This window comes from Taurulus bubalis, assembly GCF_910589615.1.
Source record: "Taurulus bubalis genome assembly, chromosome: 16".
In the NCBI taxonomy this organism is placed as follows: domain Eukaryota; kingdom Metazoa; phylum Chordata; class Actinopteri; order Perciformes; family Cottidae; genus Taurulus; species Taurulus bubalis.
This window is the reverse complement of record NC_136604.1, coordinates 17131402-17142297: the sequence shown is the minus strand read 5'-3', so window position 1 is coordinate 17142297 and position 10896 is coordinate 17131402. Positions and strand designations below refer to the sequence as shown.

Sequence of the window (10896 nt, the reverse complement as noted above, 5' to 3'; positions counted from 1 at the left end):
AAAAAAAGCAATGCACGTCCCGCCGAGGATGCAAGTCAGGGCACATTTTAGCAAGTTTGCGTAAGGGTTGATGTTGATAACTTCTTCACGAGTTACTCTGCAGAGCTCCTCCAGAACCACAGAAGGCCGCTAATCAGTGAGCAGGAACATTACGTGCAGAATTAGGTGTAAAATCACAGTTTCCCTGTTTGTCCCTGTGAGATGAGTAGAAGGGGGGAAAAAAACAAAAGGAACCACTGCAGAAAAAAACAAATTCCAATGAAGGCTGAGTAAATTGCTCTGTATTTCCTGTCAAGATAACCACAGGAAAGTAAAACAAGGATTGATTGCAGTAAATGCACGTGATTAGTAATCTGCAGGCTGCACATTAGCAAGCAATGAGTCATAATGAGCGCCCAGTCTATACTGTCAACACTGTGTTCGGCTGAGTAAAATCATTTGAGGGTTAGGTCCGCAGTGTTGAGCCAATTAAAGCTAGTTTCACATCAAACTTTGTGGAGCTAACACCGTGTGTATTTAACAATAAGAGCGCTCCTTTCATGCTGTGTGTCACACAGCTCTGCATACAGGGCATTATCACGGAGAAGGTTTTTATCGAGCCACTCATGGTGTGAAAAAAAGCCAAGTCACAGAGGGTTATTACAGGTCATTTGGCTCCGTTTCTTTAATCACGCTTTAACTCCCCATGTAGAGATGTTAGCGCCGCGTTTCACTTTCTAACCCACACATTGCTCATTTCTTTGACGGTAGCGTTTTCAATAGATTTTTTTTCTTTCTTAATTATGCGAGAACGGCAGAACAAATCAGGCACGGAGAATGAGTTCTCCGACAAGGACTTTAACAGCCGTGATATTTCTTTTGTGACTTTCTTTCGCGGCAAATTTCAGTCGAGTGCCAGGCTTCACGGTGACACCCTGATTGCCGCCTGCATTACACACAGCGTGTGTTCAGCCAGGTACTTTCTGTGAGGAGCTCTTGTATGGGCTCATGAGGTTTGACAGGAGTTCTGCAGGATTTAAATGGTATTTTAAAGTTAATATGAATGCTCAGACAGCAGTTCCAAAACTGGTGTCAAGTTGGTGGAAAGTAACACATTTAGTCAAGCGTTGTCCTTAAGTACAGTTTGAAGCACTTGGAGCTTGACTATTCCCATTTCATACACTTCACACTTTTACGTCACCACAGAAGAGAGAGAAATATTATGCATCACTTAATTCCCAGCTATAAAGAGTAGTTTCTCCGCAGATTAAGATAAAAAAGCATAAACATATGATATGATGTTTTCCTCATGCTGGAGGTGTGGTTTTAGGGACGGAAATGTGGATACGTCAGTCTTTCACCACTTTCTGAAATATCTCAGCAACCACTGGATTAGTCCAGTGGTTGAGATGAAATTGTGCACGGAAAATCATGGTCCCAAGAGGATGCGTCCCACTGAGTGTGACGATCCCTTGCCTTTTCCTCCAGTACCACCAGCAGGTCAAAGTTTTCCTCCAGTACCACCAGCAGGTCAAAGTTTTCCTCCAGTACCACCAGCAGGTCAAAGTTGGCACTCATTCTGTGACATATCTCAACACCTACTGGATGGATTGGCAGAGTCTGTGCATACATTAATGTTTGTTTGTTGTCTTTCATCTAGTGCCACCATCAGGTCAAAAATGGAATCTGTTCAATATTATTTTTGTTTATGACTTATTGACTTAATACCTGCATGACTAAGATGTGTTAGCAAGTAGCTGAAAGCACTGCTAGGCCTAAGTACAACCTGACAGAGCCTCTAGCATGCGTGAAGACCATTAGTCCTGTTGGATTTAATTTAGAGATTACCCAACAATATCTAAATTACAGAAGACTATGCATGAACATTAATTCCTGACGTTTAAAATAGTACAGCCCCAAAAGATATCCTAGTTTATAGTCTTGTTACTTTTTTTATCAACAACAATGTTCCTTTTCCACTGCTGCAACAATAACAGTGCGCTCACGTGTTACTGTAATAACAAACACATGATATACAGTTTGTATGAAATATGTATCTAGCAAATACTTTTGGGCCCTCTGCATTGAAGTACTTAAAGTATGATATTGTATCATTTTACAGACATATACATTTGAACACAGGAGTTTTGTCAAAACAACATTCCAACATGTTATTTACAATTTAGTACTAATATCAACAACATGAAGTTTTCCATATGCAGAAATCCAGTCAGTCATATGTACAAGTTTGTAAGTGATGCATCTAAGTAGTAAGGTTTAGTGAGGTGAGATATTTCTTGTTACAATCCGCAAAGGTGCGTGAAAAAGAAAAAACGTGGATTTGATCCAGGATTTTAAAGATGGTCCTTATTTTAATTGGTACGATCGATACTTGGAAAGCAACAAGGAGAAGAAATAAAGAACAACATTGCCCTCTACTGGTCTGTTAACAGATGACTGAAAAAAAGAACAACACCAAATTCATTCAGATTCCTACAATATAAAAACAGAATTTAGAGGTGTGACAAAAAAAATCAAAAAAAACAATGCACCTCAATCTCACCAAACAGACTATGAATGAAAACAAAACTACACCCTGCAGATGTTGCTCTATGTCTATAGACAATGCGCCCGTCTGCAATCCAAAGGTGGAAAGTAATGTATTCAGATTATTCAAGTACTTCAGTACAGTTTTCAGATGTACTGTATATATACTTTACTTGAGTAGTTCATTATTTGAGTTACCTTTCTATACATAGTTCCTTGCTATAGATTAAATATATAATGCAGAATCAGCTTCGTCTTGACCAAAAAGTACTGTTTACATAATAATGCCTAAATGTATCCTTAAATCTTTAAAGTTACATGTTTAGCCTTTTTGATTGTTTTACAGAAAATGCACTATGACAGTTTAATATGCTATATAAAATTGTAGGATAACCTTCCCATGAATTGCTGCTGTAACCAACTCCATATAAAGAAAACTAGGATTAAAAGAATATAGCTATCTATAATACTATTATATATGCAACTCAATACTTTGTATCTTCATATTGTTGTAATTGAACTTGGTGGTTGATTGTGTTCTCAAATTTGGTTACCTGTAGTAGCAAGACTCAACTTCTTTAGAATAGATGCATGATTCCCAAATATGACGTCATATTTAATTTGATTCAGTGTTTCTAGATTGTCCGTTTGACACCCAGAAGTTTCATTAAACCACCAGCAGAGGGAGACAAAGACCACAGTTTTCAGTAAAGCAAGTTCACAGAAGGTGCTAGATTTTACAATACATCCGCCATTAACTTGGGGAGTATTTCCTTTAAAAATGGTGGACTACATAGTTCACAAAAGCAGCATCACGTAATAATTCACTGCATCTGATGAGCCACCGTTTTACGTGGCCGACATTAGAGAAATGCTGAATATTGAGACAGTTATTTCTCCAACCCTCTCGTAGATAATCCTACACGAGCATCCTTACATAAGTCTGTGCTGGAGCCTTACGAGTCATGTCCAATTACCAATGATCAGTTTCTTTACTCTAGGGAGGCCTCAATACCCAAAGGATGGGCTCTTTTGATTGCGTCAAGCTATTTAAGCCCATTAACAGGCTTCATTCTCATTGACGCTTCCCAATTTGAAAGCTCAAAACCATTAAAGGAATGCGACACCGTAAGTTGGTTCTGCTCATTGTGTGCATGAGTTATGGCTCGACCATCCACAGAACTACACCAAGCAAGTCGTACAAGACACCAACAGCAAGCAAAGCGTTTACACTTTTATTTGTTTTAGTACAACAGTTCAAGTCAACTAGCCACTGTATCTAATGAGACGCCGAGGTGTATTGCTCGTTTGCATTCCATGTGTAGCCCACTGGGCAGCGATGCTCAAGGTGGTGTCCATTTCCATGTCTGGCATGTTGATTCACACCTATACAGCCAGCTTTTGAAGACAACCCCATTGTTTTACAAAAGCCAAGAATCAGCAGCGGCACAAGACTCAATGTGCAAGAGCAAGCTAGCAAAGCCGCACGAAACACCTGCATGTATAACAGCCGACGCCTTGGTCAAACCTTGTGCTACTTTTTTTTTTTTTTTTTTAAATATACAGTAAGTGCCAAGAACAGGTGTGGTTCACAGGAACAGTTTTTCAAAACGCACTATGAAATAGGCAGGGATAAAATACCTATGCATAGAAACATGCTTCCTTATTAAACAAAAAAAAAGGTACACTGCAAATTTCCAAAAAAGCTGCACTGACAAGCTACATATCAAATGGAACAGACTCAACAAGTGGGGGAAATGATCCACAAGTAAAACCAGCGCAAGTACACTTATAGCAGGAAAAATTGAAAAATTCACAGAGTAGAACTTGGATTTATTTCAAAAAGGTGGGTAGTGAAAACAAAAATACTGGCTGAACAAAAAATAAAGCAATCTTTGGATACGTAAAAAACCCTGTACAATCCCCCCATTTGAAACTTTCAGTCTTCGGAGCCATCTTTGGTTTCCTTGTTCTTTCGCACCTCTTCCAACTTCTTGTCCTAGTAAAGAGGAATGATAAAAGGGTTAAGTTTCAACAACTGGTAAAAAATAAATTATGTAACTTTATTTGACAACCACTGACCTTCTCCTTGAATTTCTCACTCATTGCTGCCATAAGTGCTGTGCGGTTCTCTTTGTTGGCCTCCATCTTCTGATTGAGCTTCTCCTCTGCCATCTTACTGAAGTTGTTGTTCTCCTCCATAGCTTTCTGTACCACTTCCTTTTCATGCTCACGCTTCTCAGCCAAGTGCTTCAGAACCTCAGCTTCATGGTTCTGAAAAAGGATGGTTTAGTAAAAAAAAGTTGAATAGGTTGCCCATCACAAGCATTCAACTGCAAGAGTATAAAAAGGTTTGAGGTTTAAACCACTCTCCCAAAAAAATAAAGCCATTAGGCTCAAGATTTTACATAATACATGTCTACCTTGCGTCTCTCCTCTGCAGCATCCAGTTTCTTCTGAATTTCCTCCAGCGACAGCTCCTTCTTCTTGGGCACAGGCAAGGGGAACTCGCCCTTGGCATCTGGGGCAGGAGCACCCAGGATGACCTCAAAGGCCTGGCCGGAGGCCCTCTTGTCAAGCTCCTTGACCTGGATATCTGAACACACAAAAGACAAAAACAATGCATTAAGGCACAATGAGCTATTATTAACCAATACTTTACAATTAAAATCTTAACTTTATGCAACTCACCGTCGAAGGTTGCCATCTTAAGAGTGCGCTGCAGGTCAATTATACCTGAACGGGGAAATATAAGAAAAAAAAGGGGTTAGATTGTTGTGACTGAGTCAACAGTCTGGTGACTCCTTAAGAGCTAACGGCTTCAGCAGTGACCTCTAGCGGATGTTTTCCAACATTTCCACTGCAACTACCTCCATGTAAATAAGCCAGGTTAAAGACAAAGCGCAGTAGCATCCCCCTGTGGCCGCCTTTAGCACTGCAAGCAACCACCGCCCATCCATCCACACACAAAAAGCTGCATGTTCCACACCATTGTTTATCTTGCAACGACGTACAGACCACTGTGAGCAATCAAACCGATTATCGAGACAAGAGGCGAGGCCTTCCCACGAGCCTGTCTGCCTGGCGCCGCGTTTAGTCGTTAATGAACACGATACGAGTCGCATTCTGTTGAAACAAAAGGCGGTGATGATGAGGGCGGGGTACGGCTGGCAGTGCCAGGTGCAGACGGGCCCGCAGTCGCCTCATTTGAAACAGCCAATATGCACCATCTGAAATGAGATTACTGAGCAATGATCATATCTGTGGGGGAAATTACCCACCAGGGAGCACCTGTTCCTTGCACCATGTGCTTGAGCCGCAGGAGGAGGAGGGGGAGAAACCACAAGTGCTGCAACAGCCGAATAAACATGCAAGGATGGATCGAATAGATGGACCTTTGTGCTCAATCACAAGGTCAGCAATGTCATTTGAAAACTTAATAGATCCAAATGTGATGAAATGTTGGGGGCGATGACAATAGCGTGGTGGGTGAAAATACCCCTCCCCTGGTCGTTCATACATGTTGCCAACTAACGCTAAAGAGTAGCATTTGTATGTTCACTTTAACTACAGAAATCCAACGCCTACACATACCAAAAGGGACTCCACGGTTTGTCCTTTTTTTTGATTATCGATTTTTTTTGTATGCTGATTGGCTTCGCCTCGCTGACAATAAGCACACACACACACACACACACACCTTCATTTAGATTCAGTTTGCAGTGAGCGTTGTGCTTTCATTAGCTCGAGCATCACAAGCAGCAGCAAACAAAGGAGCTTTTGACGACAACGTGACGAGCAGCTGCACACAAAGACGAGCGGAGGGCAGGTTACTGCCACAGAAAATGTCGAATTATATAAAAAAAAAAAAAAAAAAAAAAAAAGCTCCCACACTAGCGTTGCTGCTGCTGAAGGCTAAATTATATAAATAAAAAAAGGATTAGAACATGACTTGTCTGCCACTTACAAATTCAAAAGACGTGAAACGAGTCCCCCAGAATCCACTCCCCGTCTGTGTGTCTGTCGGTGCCCACTGTGCCAGTGTCTGCCACCATACAATAGGCTAACCGACCAGCCCACACAGGGAACCAACGTTCATTTCAACGTTTTAGCTCCTTGAAATAACCCCAAACGGGTAAAAAAGGCTCTCGAGGGCGAAGACATGTATCCACCAACAACCTGCCTGTCACAATGTAACGAAAGCTCACGCGCCACGCCAACAAAAGCAACACACACCATTCAAAAAAAAAAAAAAAAAAAGCTGTCGGAAAATTACCCAGTCTAAAAACAATAGCAACTAGCTCAAGCGTTGAGAAGACTACACTTGTCTTGCCTGAATCTCTTTTAAAAAAAAAAGAAAAGCGTAAGAATTCAACAAAATATGCACTTACAGACGAAAAAAATAAAAATTCCTCATGTCTGTTATGCGTCACACCCACCTTAAACAAGCTCTGGATGATGTGCTCCTCTCTCAGAGAATTTACCGCGAGCCCTCTGCTCGAGCTATGCACAGGCTCGCTCATAAATGGACCAAATTGAGTGTCGTCACGCCGACTGCGGCCAATCGGATTGCTCCTCACTTCGAGGTGCCTCTGGGAGTTGTAGTTTTCTTTTGTGACTTTACGTTTTAGACAATAAGCTCCAACTGTTCTACGAGTCAAAATGGATTCATTGTTATTATCTACTGCAAATTCGGTTAGGTAGCAATCCATAGGGATATTTTGGAAAGCAGTTTTTAAGAAAAATAAACTGTTAGGGTCATTGTGTCCTCTTTGTTTTAATGTATTGCCCCGCCCATTGCCTAGTGGATTTGGGAAATGTCTCTGTCACAAATTGTTTTATTTCTGGCATTGAGGTACTAGTTAAATCTAGACAACACTTTTTACTATAAATTCAAATAAAAGTCGGTCTCCACCATTGTATCTACCCAGTCTTTTAAATCTATTTAAAACTCCTTTAAATAATTCTGGAAACTGTAATCATAGTAGCCACGATACCTGATAACGAATCTTCTTCTTTAGTTTCCCCCAAGCCAATAATCCAATGGTTTTAGATGTTGAAGTGGTCACAGAAAAGAGTTCACGACTGGAAGAGACCACTCTTGAGTCGTAAGGCAAGGCAAGGCAAGGCAAGGCAAGGCAAGGCAAGTTTATTTGTATAGCACATTTTAACAACAAGGCGATTCAAAGTGCTTCACATAAAACCATTAAAAGCATCAAAACATAATGCAGATTTAAAAACAGATAAGAAAACATTAAAACAGTCAAAAAGCAAAATATAAGTAGAAAAAGCAACATAAAAAATAAAAGTTGAATAAAAGTTGCAGTGCAGTTTAAGAAATAAAATGCAATAGTGAGATGCAGTAATTGAATCTGGTTCAATTAAAGGCAGCAGCAAACAGAAAAGTCTTCAATGTGGACATACCATGCAGGTTCAAGCCCTTATATCCACAAACATGTTGAGTGTCTTTTCTGATCGTGACCTCTGACCCCTCTGTTGGAGAGGGCTAAGGAGGTTCATGTTATGAGAAGTGCAGACAGCAGAAGATCTGAAAGCAAACTGTCCAGCAGGAATCGATTGGGAGCAGTCTGCTGCAGCGCACTGACTATTCTGCTGATACGTGCCAATGACATCAGCACACACAGCCTTTAGTTCACGCTGTATGTTAGCGGCGCTGAATTAGCAATAACAACTGGTGCATGAAGGCCGTAAACGGCTGCATTTGGAGGATCAACATGCTGTGCAGAACAGTTAGAATAAATGAAGTTGTAAAACCCTCTGAACCCAGCATGTCACCGTGACTGCTCAAAGTGAGAAGATCATATTTACAGGACGTCTGGGGATTAAAAGACCACATGGCAGTCAAAGATTGCATCCAAACGTGCCCAATGTCATTTTCAAGTAAGCAGTTGCCCTTAAAGGGCTTTGGGAACAAAGGTGACATTGAGTTTGTTACAGAGCAAATTCACCTGCTCTTATACAAATGTTCTCTATCCTTGAATCCAATTAATCATCAAAGGTCATCTCAGCTTCCCAGAAGTTGAAGTATCTCCGTGTGCTGTTGCCCTCTTCCTAATGTATTGATGGTGAGATTTAAACAGTATTTTTTAGGCGATATCTGCAAATCTTTGCGGCTGCTGCTCTACAGTGTCATGTAGCTCTCCGATAAAACTGCCAGGCGTTATGTAAATAGAAATGCTTGGACTGAAATTAGCTTCAATCGACCTAACCTAGACTATTTGATTCTGGACTATTTTTAGCTCCGCATTATTCTGACGACAGGAGGAGCAGATCAGTGTTTGTTCACTCACAGTGATGCTGGGCTGAAAATATGTGTTACAGGGCCTGCAGATAGATCTATTTTTAGTGTTGACATGTGGATGTCACTTCATGTTGTGATTTGGGCCACTGATTTAAATCTTTGTTGAAGGCACTTCAGTGGGATGTTTTCGTCCTCCTGCAGAGAGAGGATGAGAAACCAGTCCATGCTGCACACTGGAGGAGTTACAGCATCCTCTCCTGCATCGGGTCACTGAGTGTTGCTCTGGCTGGACTGATCAGATGCTTACAGACAGCCTCATTCAGCCTCACGCTTTACAGTAGCAGAGTCGCTAACAGGGCTGCATGGTTTCACAGTCTGAGAGGAAACATAATTACTCACATCAGGCCTCAGACGGGATTCTTCGTTCCCCAAAGGTCACTGATACAAATCCCCACGGCCTGGGTTGGAAAATTGAAAGAATAACGCTCTCACAGATAAGGGGCAAGGTGCCTTTGAGCGAAGACGACTGCAGCTGTGCCAGCAGGACCTGCAAAGTGGTCAACAACGTGGGAGATGCAACATTTGTGGGTTCTTCAAAGTGGTCAATAATTCATACTTTAATGTAAAACCCACATATGAAAAAAAAAAAATGAGATGCTTGTTTTTATGTTAAACAAAATAATGATTCAATTTGATCTGCTGGTGCAATAATCACAATGAAATGTTCACAATGAAACAATATGCTTATACGCACATAAAAAACGACAAAATACAACTTTGTTCACCAAAAAAAGAACTACTTGAAATTTGATTGGCAAAAAAGACACACAGCAGAACGAGTAATGCAAGGTTGATTTAGCTTTTGGTTGTGGTGATATGGCTCCTGAAAGAGCTGCAGATTTACGGTTTTGTTTGAAAGACAATAATACAAACCCCGTTGGCAGTTAAGCTGACTCTGGCCCAATCCCAAAGTTTCCCCTAAAGCCTAAAACCCTAAACCTTCAGGGACTTATCTGACGTCACCTGTTAAATGGTTGAGTGTGAGAGGCTGCAAGGGCTTGAGAAATGGTATGAATAAATACAAATGGGACACATTACCATGATAAGGGTCCTATTATGTTATATAAGATTGTGTGCATTTATTGTATCTTTTTTACTCCCTGATTTCAACAAATTGTGGGTAATTCCCTCAGGCAAACACTGCAGAAATGCAGATTTCCGGAAAGGGTTAATAAAGGGCTGGAAATGTCTGCGAGAGAGCCCTCAAACACTTTGACAGTGGGACAGGGAATGGGCCTCTGCCTTTCATTGGTGTACTACCATTCCCCCCCATGTCCGCTGCCCAATCCTGCTTCCGCAATTAACCCATTTAATCATGCACTCAACATCACTCGTAGTCCAAACACTTTCATATCTGACTGGTTAACAGTGATGAAAATGTTTGGCACAGAGTGGAAGCTGGAGGAGGGAAGCAGATAATCCAGGAATTAAAGCCATTACTTGATGTTACAAGAAATAAGATTAAGAATCGTATGTCTGACATTACTGTTATGTATTAGCATGCCGATGTCTTGTGGCATTCTTCACCGATTATCAGAAGTCTGTAGTTTCCTGTGAGTTCAGTCCGTTCAGTGTGGCTGAGCTGCTCTGTCCTAGTGAAGAGGAGCAGATGGCGTTCCCGGCCTGCCAGCATCAGTCTCCCCCTCTAACTGGATCTGTGGGGCTTCACAGGACAAAGACGGAGGAATGAGAGCCCGAGAGGGCAGGCCGAGGCACAGGGGTGGGGGCCGTCTGTCGGCCCGGTCCAGCGACAGCGGCGGCCAAAATTTTGCAGATGTGTGCTTTGAAGAGGATTTGGGTCTTGGGATCGGCTGTGCCTGGGGGAGCGAGGCTGTAAACTTTGTTTATGTGTGTGTTTGTGTTGCTGGTTATCTTTTCATACATTCAGCCTTGTGGCTAAGATTGAAAAAGGCAGTTTGGGTAATCAGGTCATTGCTTTGATTTGGGAAATATGCTCACTCATTTGCATTTTTCCGAGTTTTCAACAACACATCACAAACATGTTCTGTGCCTCACGCATAAATGAGTCATAGTCCAATTTGATCACA

General features: G+C 41.5%; 1 protein-coding gene across 1 annotated transcript; it reads right to left on the bottom strand.

Annotated features, from left to right (window-relative positions):
* Positions 1-3747: 3747 nt before the first annotated feature.
* Positions 3748-7014, bottom strand: LOC306748452 (stathmin-like). The gene is made up of 5 exons (XM_079231622.1): positions 6966-7014; positions 5218-5262; positions 4950-5122; positions 4609-4800; positions 3748-4525 (listed from the first exon to the last, which is right to left on the bottom strand). The coding sequence occupies exons 2-5, from the start codon at positions 5231-5233 to the stop codon at positions 4466-4468; spliced, it is 441 nt and encodes a 146-aa protein (XP_079087748.1). The 5' UTR covers positions 5234-5262; positions 6966-7014; the 3' UTR covers positions 3748-4465.
* Between the last annotated feature and the right edge of the window lie 3882 nt (positions 7015-10896).